Source organism: Aulostomus chinensis, chromosome 10 (assembly GCF_037954235.1).
Source record: "Aulostomus chinensis isolate RoL2024-O1b breed Wild chromosome 10, RoL_Achi_v1.0, whole genome shotgun sequence".
NCBI classification, from domain to species: Eukaryota; Metazoa; Chordata; class Actinopteri; order Syngnathiformes; family Aulostomidae; genus Aulostomus; species Aulostomus chinensis.
This window is the reverse complement of record NC_141329.1, coordinates 24,896,512-24,916,389: the sequence shown is the minus strand read 5'-3', so window position 1 is coordinate 24,916,389 and position 19,878 is coordinate 24,896,512. Positions and strand designations below refer to the sequence as shown.

The window sequence follows — 19,878 nt, the reverse complement described above, 5'->3', positions numbered from 1 at the left end:
ACATACATCTTCCTTGTTAGAACTGAAGGCACCACGAACTGGACTGGTGTACACTCATGGGTTGTTTCTTAGTATTCAGTCCACATGGTCACAAATTTTGGGCATGCACAGATTGGGTCCACAGACTCTTGCAGACATGGTTGGATGACAACATTTACATCGGCTAATACGCAAGAAACTGCAGAAACAGAAACCATGAATTACCCTTCGGTCTCCAAGATATATCTCATTAGCACTGTCAGCTACCCTGGAATTTTAAAGTGCAGCTATAATCTGACCGTTACGGCAAAACCAGCACAGACTTAGGAGGAAAACCTTCTCACTTGAAAGTGTAGCAGGAAAAAAGAAAAAAGAAAACAAAACAGGAGAATCCAAAAAACTTTAAACTTGAGAGTGCATTTTTTTTGATACTCCAGCAATACACCAACTAATTGTGAAGTAGATGCAATAAACGGTTGTTGAAAAAAGAGAGATTCGTTCCTTTGTAGCCTCTTAGATTTCAGGACCTCAGTGAATTAAAGCATTCCAGAGGGCGAATAATGTGATGAACAATGTTGACTTGTTGCGTTCGTTTAAAACAACTCAAACGTGCTCAAGAAAAGAAGACCCTCGGGTGGGCTTGAAGTCAAATTAAAGTCTCGTAAAAAAAGAGAGAGTGAAATCGTATTGCATGTTTTGTTTCATCTCAGTCCAGATTGTTTCTCTTTCATGCTTAAAGGCTGCTCTGATAATTAGCAAAGGGACATCCTGCAGTGAATGTGTGTTGCTTATTAAAGGGAAACACAGGATGCACAGAGAAGCACAAATACAGTCTGGTCCCCAGGGAAAAGTCTGAAACAAATAATTTGACTGTGGGCAGACTAGTAATTTTGAATTTGAGTGAGGGGAATTCATACAGTTTACTGCAGCTTGTAGAAATTTTATTTTCAATCTGAGTTACACTGCTGCATTGATAAAACCGTACAGGGAATTAAAAAAAAAAATCTCTTTATAAAAAGTCAATTATCAGGCATTGCAAAACCAATTCTCAGCATTATGATTGGCATCACCTATGAAATAAAGGTGCACCCTACTATGTTGCATGTCCATAAAGCAGCAGAAATTGCAAAGACATGCAAAGATGGTGAGTTCATGACAAGATCAGACCTGATTTGCCTCATGACTTTGCAGCACAACGATCATTTCAAATTCCCTAACGTCATTGCCCAACCCTATATTATGTGTTACTTTTGTTCATTTGAATCTAATCTGTGTTCCTTTCTCTCAGCAGGTGTGAGCAGTAACCAGGTGGTTGTTCCTGAGAAAGTGAATGCAGTGCTGGGGAAGAACATCACACTGAGCTGCAGAATAGAGGTGGGCTCCAACCTCAGTCTCACTCAGAGCTCCTGGGAACGTCGTCTTCATTCAAGCACCATCACTTTAGCGGTGTTTCACCCAAAGTATGGAACGTCCATCTCTCAGGACTATGCCAAGCGCGTCTCGTTTGTTTCCCCCTCGATACGAGATGCCACCATTATCCTTGAAAGAGTTGGTTTCGCAGATATTGGGTCCTACACCTGCAAAGTGGCCACGTTTCCTCTGGGAAACTCACAAGCATCAACCTACGTTAATGTATTAGGTAAAGTACAACCCTGTCATGTTCATCTTGAGTTTTTTGATTATAATCTAGCAAAGTGTATTCTGTTCAGCTTTTGCTTTGCCTTGGATGTTTGTGTTTTCCCGGTATCGTGCCAGTCAGAGGTTAAAGACTGTTTATGGTCACTCCATCTCATTCAGACACTCGCACATGCAGCTCCTCCAGGGTAATGTCTACATGCATTCAGGGATGCTGTGCATGTGTGAAAGCATCTTCAGTTGCATGCAACAACAAGTTAATTGCAGGGTGTGCTACACAGTAAGTCATGAAATTCAGTTATATTCAACCAAGCTGCATGGATAGCTCCATTCTTAAAGCTACAACGTGCATCTATTTCCCCTTTTTGTTAACTCGACTCTCATTATCCTCAATTGTCACTCGCCTTGAGACGTTATCATCACCCTCAGACTCTTATGAGCAATGAAGAAGCGGATGACGTGCTTGGCAGTCTTCTGTGAAAAAAAGCATCCCTCTAAAACATGCTGTACTGTTCTTTGAGATACTTGGCCTAAGGAGTCAAAACTCGAATAAGAAAACACTATACCTATGCGAACATCTATATTTGCAACTTATGTCAGTAAACCTATGGGTGATGTCAAGGAGGGTTTGTTCATTGCTATTCACAGCCAGCAAGAGGACAATTTTTTTATAGCTCTTTTATAGCTATATATAAAAACATGATCTGCATACCTACACACTATAAAATAAACAGTCAAAAACTTGTCATACGCGCTGTAAAACTCTATTTAAGTACAGCTGCGTCCCCTCTCATGCTTCCTCTCAGGTACACAACTTTATCTCAAGCTGCAAATACAATTTTGTCTGTGTCTTCTGCACAAAACCCAGATTTTTTTCCGAAGGAAATGCATATATATTTTCAAAACTGATCGTTTCGGATGACTCGAGGTGCAAATGTGTGTGCCTGCTGTTTATGTGTTTGCTAGTTTGACGTACATCCGGTCATCAAACTAGCCAGTGATGTTGTGTGACTTAGGCTTCCTTTTTTAATTGAAAATTTCACAGCAAATGACAAGCACTCTACATCAAACATAACACTTGTACCAAGACTTTATTTCTGCTGGAATGGAGATTATGATTCCCATTTTTTCTGAGCACTGCATGTGTGTAACTATATTTGTCATATTTACAGTGTAGAATGTAGAATATTCTACACTGTAAAAACACAATAAACATTCCTCTCTGAATAGCATGGATGTTTCTGTGGTCAGCATATGGTTCTCACCCTAAATGGGTGGTTTGATCACACTCAGCCAGTGCAAGAGGAAGATTGCACTATAGGCAATTGTCTAACCTCCAGAGAATATAGACGACTCTGATGACTAATGAGTGGTACATTAAGTGCTGCTGTGACAGCTACTGTGTCCGGGACCTCACAGAGTTCAATTACACCTTGCTCTCTTTTCTTAGCACCACTTTTTGGCACACAAATATCTACATTCACACCCGTATGCAACCACTTGCTTATGCCATCTTTAGATGTAGATAGGGTGTGATTCTTGAAGAAATATGTCTTCCTTGCAACTTGATATGTCAAGCAGGAATTACGTTAGCCCACAAAAGTATTTTTCCATGAAAATGCACATCACAATTACAAGCCTTAAACTCTGCAGACTCAAGTTCCCAAGCCGGCAATGAGGAGCACCTTTTTCATCTCTGCTTATTTTGGGTTCATTCCTACTTCCTCAGACGGTTTAAAAAAAAAAATTGAACTGAATCCATGAAAGCTTCCAGATAACATGACAGCATATTTACTGGATGTAATAAACATATTGCTCTAATATCAGTTTTATCGTGAGTACAGTTTGATTTATACTTCCCAGTTTTGATCAGTGTTTATATTTTGAGGTTAATGAGAGAGCACTTGGCTTTCTGTACAGTCTTTTCAAATGAACTAAACTGAAGCAATGAAAAAGGTTAAAACCAATGAAAAATAGATGTGAGTCACGGCACACTTTGTAATGATTAACAGGTGCAGTAGCTTTGATCCCACAAGTCACACTGTTGATAGAAACATTGTCTATAGCAGCTCTACACTCCAATTAGTATCACCAGACACTTATAACATATCAAACACATATCAACCCACAATGTTTGTTCTTTTGTTTTCATCTGCCTCCACATCTAAAAGCCCAAGAATTTCAGCAGCAGTCCAAGAGGAAGTATGCTGCGTGAGACAATTATTCAAACCAGTAAGCAATAGGAAGGAACCAGATGAGGGGAAAGGATGAATGAGAATGACCTTTGGGTTATACACGACATCCTTAAAACCAACACATTTGTGCACTGTAAGATGACAGTATAAACTGCAGAGGCTACAAACATTTAAGATTCACCTCCCACTATTTACTTCTTTCCTTTCATTATAAGTCAACGCATACTTGTGGCCAAAAATGCAGCTTTTTTCCTGGTCGAAAAAATGAGACGTAAGCCACAGGAGAGATTCACTCGTTGCCAACTCATGAAAGGCCAAATCTCATACAATGTTCATGGCACTGATTTCTGTTCTCAGCAGGATCACTAATACTTGAGTTTACCCAGTTTAAAACGTGATAAGCCTTAATGATATGGAAATTTGTTTTTAAAGAAAATCAATCCTTTTTGTGACTACTTTGACAGATAATACAGTAATGCAACAATATGACTCAGTATTTTGTTTGTGTTGCATTGTGAAAAAGTAAATATAAAGGATTCTTTTTCGTGGGCTTTGTTACAGATTAACAGGCTCCATTACATTAAGAGACGAGACTATATTGTGATATGCAGTTTGTTTTTGGTCATCTGTGTATAGGGTGAACAGATATACTGTGTATATAATCGTAAGAGAGAGTTATTTTATATATATATATATATATATATATATATATATATATATATATATATATATATATATATGTACACACACAGTGTGGATATATGTGGACAGTGAATGAAAGTACATAATGTCCTGTGTGTTCAGCAGACAAAGTAACCTTGAGGAGTTGCCTTCCACCAGCTTCATGCAGTTACAAGAAATTTCCCAGCCTTTGTTTGCATGCAGTTTGCATTTCTTTTTCTTAATGCTTGTATTCAATAATATGCTACCTAACTCTGGGTCGCTTGTGACTTTGTGGTTTCCTGTCTGGGGCGTACTGAGGTAGCGAATACAGTTTCAGGTTAACCTGGACTTGACCTCCATGAGTGCCGATTCATTGACAAACAAAGCCACGTGATGACAGCCTTCCCTTGTTTCCTTTTTGCGAGGGAAAGCATTGACTCTTTGTTCAAGAGTATGAAGTCCAAGCACCAGCTTTGTGTATTACATAAATCAAATTTTGGAACTGTTCTTCAAAATATATGCAGCATTTAATTTTTTTTCCCCATGTAAAACACCCAAACATGATGCATAACCATTGAATGTTCAGTTCAAATCTTAATTTCACAGGGGTTCCCACTCTGGCATCAGAGTCGTTTTGTACAACAGTGTGTATGTGGGCAGGAAAAGGCCAATGCAGCCAGTTTGCCGAAGGGAAATCGTTACCTTTTCCACTCATCCAGAGTGTTCCCCTCCCTTCCTGACAGCAGCTCCAAATGAACATGTCTCTCTGATTTAGTCATTCTGAAGGTTCGGCCAGCTCGCCTCCGTACATAGAGCAGCTACTGTTTATAGTCACAAGCCTGGAAGGAGGGATAGAGAGAAGTGAGTGATGAATGTGAGGTGGATGACAGAGAACGGCGTCCCCACCCATGCAATGGGTACAGGAGGAGACGACAAGTTATTTTTAGGAGAAGGGGTGCCACAAGTTATTTGAATTTGTAGTTACTGCTCCTGCTTTAACTCTGAGTGTGGCAGATGTCTTGAGGGTGATGGCCTTGTCTTGTGAATTAGGTTGGTATGTCTCCATGTGCCGCCATTAAAACTGTCACCATTGCAGTAAGTGGAACAGCTGTTGGTGCTCTTTGAAGAGGGGCGAGAGATAAAGGAGGAAAGGATGAAGACTTGGAATGTGGGAGGAAAATGGTAAAATTGGTATAAGTACTGCAAAGGATAATGGAAAACTAAAAGCCTGTGTCCACATTGTGTTTTTTTTCAGTTAATTGAAATAAAAAGAGGGCATGTTTGGCTGGCTCAAGAAAAGGTGCTGCAGCTGCCATTGTTTTTCATGACGCCACTTCTTTTGTGTGGCAGCCCCAAGAACTTCTGAGTGAAACTTTCTGAACTTTTCAGAGTGTCGCTGGTGTCGTCACGATCTCTGAAAATGGGTCTAGACTCATCACCCTGGTAACCAACACAATAATAGAAAACTTGTTCTTGCTGTATCTCTTTATCCTGAACTGAGTCTGATTGAATGTATTGCAACAGAGGGAAAAAAAAAGGCAAGTTTGTGGCAGCAGATCAACACTGAATGTTAATGGTAACGTCTCCAATGGGTCTTACTACGATGTACATCCTCCTAATTGTGCAGCTGTCAGACTGAGTTGTGACTTTAAGCACATAAATCCAACATTTGAGGGGAAGCATCATTAGGGCGATGCAGACAGTGGGGGGAAAAAAAGAACAGATACTGAAAGTGACTGATAATAAAAAGGGGCCATGCTTGTCTATTGTACAGTTTAAGATATCATTGTCCTAGCAACATGACACCAGTGCATAGCGCTTTTTCTGGTCCTGTCAGGCACATCCTTCTCCCACTTTTCTGTCTGGGGAAAAAAAAACAACCCACTATGGTCAAGTAACCTAACCTGCTATCAGTATCCTGTGTAACCTGTGCAGCCAGTTTAGTGTGCTTCCTCTTCATTGTTGCTCCTTCTTTGTATTTTGGCTTGTCCTTTTTCCTCCTTTGTCTTGCTGAACTTTCCCAAGTATCATTTCTGACAGTTAGTCATTTATAAAGAGTCATAAGTCAGTCAACCTTTAAGTTTTATAGGTCAGCGCAGCATAGAATGAAAATGTTTTACTGCTGTGTGCAACAAGTGGACGGGCTGTTATTCCTCCCAACCTCATGGATCTGTTTTGCTTCCCTGTTACGTCTAAATCTCGTGTTATTCACAGGATGCCAGTGTAACATGACCGCAGCTCTTAATCAATCACTGGGATGTGTAGTGGTAACCTAGCTCCTCATCTTCCAGCTACATACAGGCAAACACAAACACACCACATAGCTTACTGTCAGTATCCTCTGATACAGATACGTTAAGGGCATATGGTTGATACTTTCCCCACTGATATGCTTTGCTAGAGTCGTAAAGTAGGGTGAATAGAAGCTACTCTTATGTATTACCTTCACTCAAACACTCTATATGTTAGACACAACATGAAATTCTCCACTGAATTGCCTCCATATGATTGAATAGCACGGTTCATCAATTTTTAACGTGAAATGGAAGAGGTCAGTCAGCTCTCACTGGCGGTTAAGTATACTGAGGCCACTTTCCTCAGCCGCACACTTATGTTGGGCATTATTTATTCATTTCATATACCAAAAGATCAATATTCATTTTGTAATATTTTGTCCATTCTCCCATATCTTCCCCCTCCCTTCCTCTTCTATCTGTCTTCACACAGTGGAGCCGAAGGTGTATGTGTCAGCTGGCCCCACAGCTCTGCTGGACGGCGGGAATGAATCGCTGGTTGCCACCTGCATAGCAGAGCGAGGCCGTCCCGCTGCTGAGGTTTTCTGGGAAACAGAGCTTTATGGGAGAAGTGAGAAGCTAAGTCAGGATGAGGCCAACGGCACCACCACCGTACATGTGCGCTACATGTGGCAGCCGCAGAGCTACGCCCAGGGAAAGATGCTCACGTGTGTGGTGCGCCATCCAGCCCTGAAAACAGAGTGCCGCATACCCTACGTGCTAAATATTCAATGTGAGTTCTTGGTTATGCTGTGGCACCACTTTAATTTCTTCTAACTACAGGCTAGTGATACATTTTCTATATTTAAAACTGAAAATGATTTGAATAACCAACAAAGTTGCCAAAGCTTGATGGAGTTTTCTCCTATGTGCCATAGACATACATTGCTGTGTACAAAATCAAATCATTATTTTAGGTTTTGTCTGTAAGATATCAATTATTTTACTTCAGGGAAAGCCCATCTCAACCCCAAAGTGGCTGTTAATGTATATCAAGAACAGAGATACACAGACAGGCGCATACCACTGTGGATTTTAAGAATATAAAACGGAAATTTTTAATGAGAACGCATAGCAATGTTTAGAAGTTTAGGGATGCAGAAACCACAGATGTATATTGTTGATGTAGATGTTTATTGAACTCATTATCAAATAATTAAAAAAATAGGTTAAAGCATTAGCCACATAGATGGCAATGATCTGACAATTGTCCATTTTCTCAGTGAGCTAATACTCATATGTGCCACAAAAATACCGGATAACATTTCAATAATTCAGTGATACTCTAAATGTTTTAATCTGATCACTGCATTCTCTGATTATGGCATTATTTGGGTAAAGGTTTTCAACAACTGCTTTTTACTTTGCTGCTTCTTATTTGAACTTTTGAATTAATCGGGTCAATATAACACTGTTTTGTTCTGCTCTTGGGATTTGATGACAACGAAACAAAATACAGACTATTAGCACTCTCGACTTCTAAGTTGGAATAGAAAATATTACGAATCAGATTTAAGCCCCGGTGTTTTTGTGATGTTATGATGAATACCAAATTTCCTGAAGTCATGTTGTATAAAGTACGAGGGCTGCTCAGCCAACTGTGTTTTGGACTTTGAAATATTTCTTCCTGAAATAACCCAGAAATAGTCATGATACTTGTGAGCTAAAATATTGAACAAAAGAATCTTTGCTAAGGTTTTAATTGTGCAACCCTGAGAGGTATGAGATATATATATATATATATATATATATATATATATATATATATATATATATATATATATATATATATATATATATATATATATATATATATATATATATATATATATATCTCAACCCATGAGCTTGATTTAAGAGGAGCCCACTCTTCCTTCTCTTGCCCATAAAAGAGACATTAAGCCTCGTCCTCACGTTGTAATCATTGGTGGTGCGTACTTCCCTGGCATGCAGTACTAAGGGTTAGTCTCTGTTTGCCTTGTGTGAGTGCTGGCTAATGAAGGTATTTTATGAAATATTGATCAAGCCTCAGCGGCAACACAAGCAGCAGGATACTGTCGGTGGCAGCCGATGGAGATGCAGAAAAAAAAACAAGGTTAATATGGGAAGGCAGAGGCTTCGCAGCTCAATAAATCATGTCAAACACACAGGCAAGGGATTTTAAGTGCAAAAGAAGCACAAGTTCAACGTTGAACTACGTGACAAGGTTCATCGAACAAGATGAGCAGAGGCATCTTCTTGTGTGCAGTAATGAGTTCCTCATTTGTTCTCCAGAGAAATCAAAATGAAAAATTGGAAATCTAAGTCAGTGTTTGCCATGTTTTATTACAGTAGCATGTGTTCGGCTCATTTAGGCCTCGTCCTGTTTCCCTTTCGTGTTTTCTTTGTCACGGGGAGGCAGTAGAGTTTATTATTAGCTGCAGTACATTTTCTGTCTGAGTGAGTTTGTCATTTTCTAACCTTCCACCAAACCAGGGTCATTTGTTTTTGCTCTTGGTTCACCTTCATCAGAAGGTCCTGTACCCTGCTATAGTCCTGCAAAGCCTTCATCTTTGTCATCTCTGCTGGGCTCATAATGCACACGTTGTTTCCTTTGGAAAAGTTTGTTTGTCTCAATGACAGATTATTTGTGTTTTATCTTTTAAAAAAAAAAACATATTTTGGTCAGCATAACCAACCCACAGTTGTACAAGGTAAAACAACAGCACTGCCATGAGTAGAAAAATTGTTGTTATCATAATGTTTTACTCCACTTTGTTTTACAGTTGCGCCAGTGATATCAATAACTGGAATCGAAAAAAACTGGTATGCAGGACAAGCGAATGTGAAGTTCACCTGTGACGCCAGAGCTAACCCAACTGCCCATCACTTCACATGGGTCAGGTCAGTACCCCAAAACCTGCCTTCCATATCAGCTCAGACGTAATTCTGGGACCACCATCTGAGCTGTGGTGTCATCCAGTAGATGAAGAGACAAATCTGGTGATTATGTCATTATTTAACCTAAAACTTGCAGCTTGCTGTTTTGTTTCCGCACTCTCTCTTAATGCTCCAACTCAAAGCTTTTAATAACCACAAGTACACATTAGTCATACTCAAATATTCATATGTTGTTCAGGCTATACTGCAACTGCAATGGCTGAACCCTGAAAGAGTTTTCTCATCATGGGCTCCAAACAACCTCACTGTATTGAACTGAAGAAGGAAAACTTCAGCTTCTCTCTTTAAATTTAGACATGTTTTTTCAGGGTGCAAATAGCAAATTTCCTTGTTCAAATAGAAAGTTAGTGAATAACATTGTCCCAAACTACTTTACACTGCAGTTAAGTTAGCCACGCCATTTGTTGCACCGCAGGAGAAACAGGTGTCCCTGGAATCTGGAGTGCACCCATTTTCTGACATTTATGATACATACATTGAAATGGCCCAAATAGTTGCAAGACAAACATAGCAACGTAAAACCGGTACAAAAAAAATAAAACCTTTTGACAAAATATGAGGATCACTCATCCAAATGATTTCTAACTCAATACTGCTTTCTTGAGTCCTCAGCAACACACTCGCCAAGATTAGATGGACGTTTTTAGGAAAAGCAAAGAGCACACACACACCTACAGAGACTGCTTCCTTCATATGTCAATCTGTTTTTTTTAATTCGCTTGCAGGGTAAAAGTATAAACCTTATACTTGCAGTTTCACCAACTTTATAAAGCACTGTTTGAATAATCCCTTCACAACTATTCCTGAGCTACACACATCTAACTATGCATACTGAGACTACAGCTGCATTCTGCATATTTATCTTATTTAAAAGATGGAACGTGTTAAAACAAGCACATTATTCCCTTAAAGAGTTTTTGAAAAATCGGAGGGCTGAAACATCCTGTCGATTGATGAACAAGATGTAGTTGTAATCCTGGCTGCTGCATTATACATTTTTAATAGTTCTCTTCAATTTTGGGGGGTAACGCATGTAATGGTTTAGGTAAGATTCCAGGAAATGAACATAAATCCATGCAAATGACCTAAAAGTGACTTCATAAACGTGTGTGTTTGGCTGATTAACACCGTCTTGTCGGATTGGCAGAGGACGCACATTCGTCTCTGTGACAGATCCACTGTTGTTTGGTCCAGTTGCTCAGATCTAAACTGTGTTTAAACAAACTTACATTAAGCAGTAGAGAAGCAACTGTCTATAAATTACTTTGAGCATAAGTTTGGAAGCCTTGACACTGGAGCTGTCGAATGCACGGCTGCACCCATCGAGAAGACTCCCTGCTATAAATAAAAGATTCCAAATGGTTCATGCATCACAGTATAACTGGCCAATTGGCAGCTCTTTGTCATCATCTTGCATTGAGAACAAGAAATATAGTCTAATTTGATTTGACAGCACAAGCCAAGACAGCTGCACTACTTTTTTAATCTGTGAACACTTCACCGAAACTTTTGCTGTACCGATAAAATTAGTCAGCTCAGATTTTCGTGTCATGTCATCATAGTCACAGCAGGCCAACTTAACTGGTGATGTCATTGCATACTGTGTGTATAGGATGCACAAACCTAACAGAACACATGTTTCCATCAGGTTGGATGGACTGATGCCTGAGGGTGTCGAGATCTCAAACAACAGCTTTGCTTTCACTCGGCCGTTGGAGCGCAATGACTCTGGAGTTTACCGCTGTGAAGTGATGAACGACATCGGTCTCCGCAGTCAAGATGTAAACCTCTGGGTTCAAGGTAGTTTGATTCACTTGGAGGTTTTAATTCAATATGGACAGATTCGGTTGAAATTTCCCCATTGTAGTTTTGTGTCTGGCATTGCGAAGAAGGTTTTGAACCACTACATGTTGGATGATGCATTGAAACAGTTGACCTCAGATAAAAAATATTAACTCAATGATTGAACTCTTAGTTAGAATGAAGGAAATATACATTTTAGACTTCATATTTGGGTTTTGTACATTATTTCAGGGCTGATGGATTTATGTCCTCAGTTTCAAAATCTTCACTAACGTACTGAGTGTTTAATCAGATTTACCTGAAATTAATCAGCAATGCTTCATGTGAGTTTTCCATACTGTAGTGATGTCACCACTACTGTGGGATCCTTTAAAGAGCAATATTTTCTCAACCCTGTTACTTTCATTTCACTGACTGATCACAACATAACATGATACAACATAAACATGATTCACATAGTGCACTCCAGTTCCCTGACTACTCCTTTCCAATACAAAAAGTTTGTTAAACAGTTCATTAAATGATGCTTTGACAGGAATTCAATAGCATGTTAGGATGAACTGAAGACTGAAGAAGGAGGCTCAACTCTTGCAGCCCTATCCCAGTGCTGGCTGCTGGGATCCAGTTGACTCATACAGTCCACACTTAGTCTTCATCCTGCCCATGGTGACAGACATATGAAACATGAAAAGGCACTGATGTGTTTCCGGCTAGCCACAACCTCCTTGGCATGATGCTACAGTTCCAGAGCCTCTCTTCCTCCTGCAGCTCCTCCTTCAGGACTCTTGCTGCATCCAAGTGCTTGATCCCCCTGACCTGCTGCAACTGGTCCCTGAGCACTCTTGCTGCTGCAACTCGTCCATAAGGACTCTTGCTGTGTCCTCCTGCTTGATTTTCCTGACCTGCTGTGCTGCCTCTTGAGCGTGCACTTCTCTTGCAGCTCAGCTTTTAGGACTCTTGCTGCATCACTGTTTTCTGCAACTTGTTGCTGGGCCTCCATGACCTTCACTACCTGTGTCCCTGGCCTTTCACGCAGCCTGCAGGAAGCTAAGTTCTCTTCCTAGCACTGTGTTTAGGATCCTCGCTGCTTCATTGCATTCTTCTTCCATGAGAAGCCCTCGGCCCCCCGGTTCTTTGCTGCCTTGTTATTCTTGGGAGACAGTCATTCTTCTGCTTCTTCTGTTTGGTGTCAGGAATGTTTGTCTGTTAGCTCTCGAGTTAGCACTAGCTGTTGTGTAGCTCAAACAAAAGGCTCTGGAGGGTGGCCTGGTTGTCTTTGTGATCAGGCACCAACAAGTTGGAAATTTGTGAGATGATCAGCTGTATTATCCATGACCACTACAGCCCCCCCTCCACACACACATACACACACGCACACACACACACACACACACACACACACACACACACACACACACACTTCACTGGAAAGGAGGGTAGAACATTTACACTACAACACGCAGCCAACTCCAGCGTAGTAGCCAACAACATGTTCAGCTATAGGCAGTTTCCACATTCACCCATACATGGAATGAATCACCAGATAACACAGACCAAAGTGCACCAACCTTATGCAGCCAGGAGAACACAGAATTGTATTTTTTGAGAAATGTTGAAGTGCTGTAGTGAAAGCCAACCCGTGATTAGGAGGATCCTTGGTTGTTGTGCTCTGCATTTGTGTATCAGAGGGGCAAAATAAACCAAATGTATCTTAAAATGAAATATCAGAAATGATATAGACCGTAGTATATCTCTGATTTATTGAATTGGGGCTGTAGGAGGAAGTTTGCCTTCAGCAGATGTGGGTCAGCGGTGTCACGGGATTACACTGTTGAGGACTGGGTCTCTCCAAAAATTCTCCACCAAATAACACCCACATAAAAAAAATCAACTTCTGTTTCCATGTATAGTAGGCTTGTCTTTTTCTGCCTTGATCACTTCATGCACGTTGTGATAGAGTAATGAATAAAGAAGAATGACAAGAACGCTACCATTACTTCAGACATTGAATTCTCAAGTTTATTTTTACCATCTCTCTCTTCAGAATATCTACAGAATCCTGACCGCTTAAAGGTTCAATGACCATGTTTGACACCCATCGCGCCTGTTTGATATAAGATTTCCTTCTCAGTTTCCCTCTGTTCAACACTTGGAGCAGAGTTAAGCCTCCATATAAATGTCCCTGCCCATATCCACTTTCACACATTCCTGGCAACAGAGGAGCACAACATGCAGATAAAGAGTATCAGTACCAAACATTTCCACTGTTGTAGCTTTAGAAACATTAGATTTGTCAGGTAAGAAAAAGTGTGTTACTCCCTGTGGTTTCAGCAAAGCGTACATCAATTTATCCTTTTCTCTGTTTTGTTTCGATGCAAAGATTTCTCTCTCGAGATTTATAACATAGGAATATGTGCCGTTAGTGACCCGTAAAATGTTTTATGAACAGTATCTTTCACTTGTGTAAATAGTGTTACCAAGTGATTTTTAAACTTCATTCATTAAAACTTGGGGCCAGAAAGAAAAATTCCCTTGATCCAGATGGATTTTCCTGATTTCTATTTGTTAAAAACTGGTGATTTATTGACATAAACACCAGTCTGAAAACACACACATTTAACTCCCGTCTGCCTCCTCTGTCTGGCCACGGTTTGCTACTTGAGTTCATTATTGTAAAGTCAGGGTGTGGATCCTGAGAACTCTGCATCTCTTTTTATTTTCATTTCTCCTTTGCTCCTTTTTAATCCTTCTCCAAACAAAGCAACTGCTGCTTTTGGACACATACACGGCTAACACATAGTTCCTTTCCTCTCTCACTGTTGAAAGGGAAAGGAGAAGCTGGAGAAGCCCCAAAAAAGCTGTCATGCTCCATCTGTTTACAGGCCTGGTTTGGAGTCCTTCTCCAAACGAAAGCACAGCTGACATCCTGTCCAGGAAAGACTTGCACTGAGCAATTATCTTGCCTTTCTTGTCAAATATTAGGACTCGGGCACGCAGCCTCTTGCTTCCCTCCCCCGTGGAGATAGCCAGCTTTGAGCTCAGCTACAGTCCCTCCCCCGCCATGGCTGCTTGGTGTAGCTGTTTCACATTCCCGCTCATCTCTGAAGCCTTGTGGTTTTTGGCTGCTTGTCTCTGAGATGATCAGCTACATGGTTGCAGATGCTCATAACCTTCAAGAGGTTAACCCCTCCAGGGTGGGATTGATGGGGACTGACTAAGAAGGTTAATGTCGGGATACTAGTTCACCTACTTGATCTGTCTCCATTATCCTCAAACCTCCAGGCACACACACACACTGACACACACACACACACTCTGAATATAATTGCAGGGAATTAGATTCTTACTCAGTTACACAAATTGCGGAAATCATTAGAGTTCTCCAGGGATTCCGGTTTTGATAACTTGTACCTAAAATCCTCTTGGAGACTCTGACCTCTGTTAATGCAAGTCATATTGCTTTGTAGCCAGGCCTTTGATTTACCGCTGTAGAGATCGACCAGCAGTATCAGGCTGCTCTTACACTCGGGGGCTGGAGGTCAAAAGGGAGACACTCATCCTGACCTTGAGCTCCGCGTGGCCCTTCTCTCTGGCTCCGGCTCCCCAGAGGACATCAACGAATCAAATGCAGGAACCTCACATCGATCACTATGTTTCATCTTCTCACATGCCCCCCCCCCCCCCCCCCAAGCTGCAGGGATGAGAAAGAAGGGGGGAGGCTAATCACTCAGTCCCTCGCTTTCTCTCTCTATCTCTCACTCTCACATGATGACGCTTAACACTTCACCTTTTCCAATCACTTTCATTTCCCCTTTTCTGCTCCACAGTGCGTTTTTTTTTTTTTTTTTTTTTCCAGATTCTGGGTTCTCAGCAGAGGAAAGTCTCTGCTCTAATTGCACAGTGTTGTACTTGAATCTAAGAACATTCACACTTGCTTTGTCAGTCATTACACAACATCAAATGCAGAAGTCCTTTTCTTTTCTGACTGCCTTTTTTAACGACCTCTCACTCAGATGCCATTAATATAATCTTCTCATGTACTTCGCAGAGCCTCCCCCCACCACGGCCGGTCCCAGCACCACTGCACCACTCCTGCACGACACCTCTGGAACTGGCACGGCTGCAGACCAACAGAGAGCCCTTTTCACCTCCCCGACCCTGGCCTCCATACCTGACAGCAGTCTGGGGACCATAATAGGCGGGGTGGTAGGCGGAGTTCTCTTCCTGATCCTTCTCCTGATCCTCGGGGGGATCTGCTTCATGCGCCAGCGCAGAACCTTCCGGGGAGACTACTACACCAAGCAGTACCTGGGACCGTCGGACATGCAGAAGGAGTCTCAGCTGGATGTGCTACAGCCGCATGAGCTGCAGGAGGTTTACGGAGATAAGGCCAGCAAAGGCAGCCAGGAGCTAAAACCCAAACTGAGTGGAGACATCATTTACCCAGACTACACCCCTGATCACAAAGATAGGGATGACTGGGTGGACAGGGGGGACAACCACAGGGGTGTCAAAGAGGGAAACTACTACCCCGATCATTACAACAACCATAACATGCACCCCTGCGGGCCCCCAGTGCATGGCACCATAGTGAACAACGGCTCCCCCTACTTACCGGAGGACTGCTATGACAACGGCATAGACAGCGACTATGTGTCTCACATGGATGGATCCGTGATCTCACGCAGGGAGTGGTATGTTTGAGGAAAGGAGCGGGGGGGGGGCAGACAAATGACTGGCTGGGAATAATTTAACAAGTGACAGATAAAAGCATCATTAGAGGTTGTGTCTTTTCAGTTAAAGGATGAGTAAAATATCTCCGCTCAGTTTCACAATGAGCTCTTTGAACAATTCTGCTCTGCCTTGATTGTAACCACTTGACCTTAAGGACGTGTTTGTGGATTGTATTACACTTTTGTAGCATTACAATGAGCTGCAAATAAGCTGGAAGGCCTCAGTGATATTATCTGCTTAGGCTCAAGAGGCTTTGGCATACAGTGAAGTTTCAACTGATGTGAATGAGGTTTTGTATTCTGCTTGTATGTTTGTGCACCTGTCGACAACACAGGTCACAGGTCAGGTGTTCAGACCCTTGTTAGTGAAGTACTTAAATCCCTGACTGACCGAGTGCTGCTCCTGGAAAACCTCTCTGTGGCATTTTAAAACAGTCTCCTATTGCTTACAGCGTTTTCACACTGGTGAGACGTTTATCATGGTTGCAATAAGTATTTAAGAAAAATATACTGCATGGTTTAAAAAGAAGTTACATTAAAGGGAAAGTCACATGATTAAAAGGGAGAGTTACACAGGCATTGTAGCGAGAGAATCGTAGGCTGTCTGACCAAGTAAAACACTGCTTTTTGGCTGCATTCTCTCTAAATTATTCATGAAATAGCAACGCAGATGGAGGTCCCTCCCTGTGAAAGTACTTCACTTTCGGCTTCTCTTCAAGTTATTTATTTTACAGACATGTGTTCCTAACATAACACATTATTATCAGCATTGAAACGTGTTAATACAGTCACTCTCTCGCAGTCAAAAAGCACAACTTTGTAATTACAGTTGTCAGCAAACATCAAAGGAAGCCAAGCGGGCCGTGGCCTTCTCCATTTCACCATGATAACAGGCTGCTTCGCTGTCTTTTCCATTTTCCCTCCTCTGTATTCTCTGATTTCTGTCTGGAAGAATAACACCAATTGATCATTACAGTTTTTATTTTAAAAGTGGGATCAAAGCAACGTGTTATATATACCAGATGTGACGATCACAGCTGTCATCGTCTGAAGTCGTGTGGCTCCTTAAACCACCGACGTTTTCACTGCTGCCGCTCGGCGCTCCGCAGTCATGGTTCGCGATGGTAAATAAGTAAAATACTGACAAATCAGCGCACTAATAAACTGTCCCTTCACTTGGCATGTGAGGATTAAGGATGATTATTCTAACCTCGCAACACAGTTGTAAACATAGTTAGCAGCTGACATCACTGCCGATCGCAGAACAAGCGCAAGTCAGGGTTTGGCTTCTCTTAAGATATACAGTGATCATGGAAACTAGGAACTTAATCCAGTGAAAGAATTGGTTTGTAACCATCTAGGCTGGAGCTGTCTGTGTAATGGCTCCCCAAGGGATATAGAAACGGGCCTTTTTTTTCTTCCTCTTCTTCTTTTCCTACAAACAACAAACCCAGTGACATTAAACGCTGAAACAAAGGAGTTGACATCATCAGTGATCTCATCTCTCACTGCTTGATTTGACCTTGCACTTTTCCACTAAGTGCTTCTTTTTCTTTTTCTTTTTTCTTTTTTTGTTTCGTTTCCTCAGGAATGATACATGGATCAAAGTGGCCTCTGCGAAGTCTCACATAAAAGGAAAATTTTACCCTTTTTTGGATGAATCCCCGTTTTAGTCAATCAAGGGTGTGTGTTACCAGAAAGATGTGTGTATGTGTGTGTGGAGGATGTGTGTGTGTGTGTGTGTGTTGCAGTGAGATTTGGTCAGAGGGGGGATGGGTGTATTTTGACGTCTCCTCTCTTAGAGGGGTTTTATAGATTGTGGGCACTCGTTTGTTTTTTTCTTAACCCTTCTCCACCCTTGCATACAGCCCTGCCAGGGCTTGGGTTGAAGTCTGAGAATAAACTTCTTTAATCTCCTCGACTCTCACTCTCATCGTCGCCACACATCTGCCTCTGCAGCCCACGTTCAAAGAGCGGCCCTCACCTCAGCTCGTGTGCTTTTTAATTAACTTTTTTTATATTTTTCTCGTCACACTTGGCGACTAAGAGCTCTATCTCGATGATATACAGCACATGCGTGTCTGCATGTGCGGATTTTTTTTTTTTTTTTTTTTTAACGCGCCTGATTCATAGCTGTCATCTTGGTTCGTGTTTGTTTGGGATTGTCACACGTTAGAAACTGCTGTCTCAGTTTTGAAATTCCTGTCTCCACTTAACCTCTGAAGACTGTTTGACAAAAGCATAATGAGCTGAAGTTATGAATGTTTTTGTGTGTGTGTGGTTTTTTTTTTTTTTACTCTTTTTTTTGGGATCTGTTTTGGTCTATCACCAACTGGCTGCATGTAAATTAAGTTATTTGTTGCCTACGATGTTCTTTTTGATGTCATCAGTAATGTTTATATACATGTACATAATGCTAATAGGTTAGCATAACATTAGCTGTTATCTCAGCAGGTGTTTTTATTTGTATGTTCATGTACAGTTTGTTCTGGAGTCCCCCACTGAATAGTTGGTGCCTTAGTTGGGCTGAGCAATGCACAGAAACTTTAAAATATGACAATGACTGAAAGTATTCAAGTTAAAGGCTTTTGATCAGAAGAGAAGGACTGACCTGACCTTTTATTATGTCTTCCATCTTGATATCGAGGATTTGCTGTTATCGAATCATTAAACTAGACAAAAGGTTGATTGTCATGCCTTTTTATGTTTTGAAAGGACACAGGTAACAAGTTAGTTACTGAGAAAACGTCAATGGGAATTTAGGGCAAGCCAGATACACAGAAAATAGTATTGTCTTGTAAATATGCTGGCTGTTTTTTTATATATATAATTATTATTATTGAAAAAAAAATCTTATTTTTTGTATGACTTCTGCATTATACAGAGTATCAGTTTATCCTATGTGCATTTGATGAGCTCCTGTCTCATGATACGTAGAGAGCGATCCTGTTTTCATTGCATTGCATATTTGTACTCCAGAGTTTCTGACCAATTCTTTTGTACGCTGTTCTCTAAATGATTGATGTCTCACAGGAATCAGAGATGAAAGTGCGGTAGATTGTAGTTTGTTCCATTGTTTGCAATAAAAGGCCACCATTATTGCACTCGTGTGTCCTGAGATTCTGCTTTCAGGGACCGTGTCTCGATTGAGCGAAGGAGAACCACGAGCTGGAAACACGTCAGTAGAAAGTTTTCTATCCAAAAGTATTAGACCTTTTTACAGAATTTTCAGAAAATGTGCTTCATCCGTGTCTATAGGCCCCACTGTTTCAAGAGTGGTTTTTGAATACATTTTTCTCGCCTCCTCCTGCAGAGCCAGACACGCTATTTGACCTCCTCATTCATTAAAAGGATAGTTAACCCAAAATGGAAGCTTCATTCATTACGCACACATGGAAGGTCGGATGAAATTCTTTAGTCAGCAAAACTCTGCTGGAGTTACGCAGGAAAAGACAGAACAGTGAGAGCTGAAGCGAATGGAGTGAAGTGAATATTCCAACCTCTAAACAGTACATCATAAAATGCTTCCATGTTGCTCGACTGAAGTAATCCAAGTGTCCTGAAGCCTCCACGTGCCAAGTTGTTTTGAAGAACATCGCTGACGTCATAGCTGGGAGCCACAGGCTAAAGTCTTCA

General features: G+C 41.2%; 1 protein-coding gene across 2 annotated transcripts in view; it reads left to right on the top strand.

Moving 5' to 3' along the window:
* The window catches only part of nectin3a (nectin cell adhesion molecule 3a), a 36,214-nt gene extending 16,875 nt beyond the window's left edge, over positions 1 to 19,339 (top strand). The window contains exons 2-6 of one of the 2 annotated variants that reach the window (XM_086216581.1): positions 1,271 to 1,618; positions 7,200 to 7,499; positions 9,532 to 9,649; positions 11,355 to 11,506; positions 15,558 to 19,339. In XM_086216581.1, the coding sequence (XP_086072707.1) occupies positions 1,271 to 1,618; positions 7,200 to 7,499; positions 9,532 to 9,649; positions 11,355 to 11,506; positions 15,558 to 16,213 (1,574 nt within the window). In that variant the 3' untranslated portion in view covers positions 16,214 to 19,339. Of the gene's footprint in view, positions 1 to 1,267; positions 1,619 to 7,199; positions 7,500 to 9,531; positions 9,650 to 11,354; positions 11,507 to 15,557 lie in introns of both variants that reach the window. The other variant, XM_086216580.1, reaches the window with a different exon arrangement.
* Positions 19,340 to 19,878: the final 539 nt, after the last annotated feature.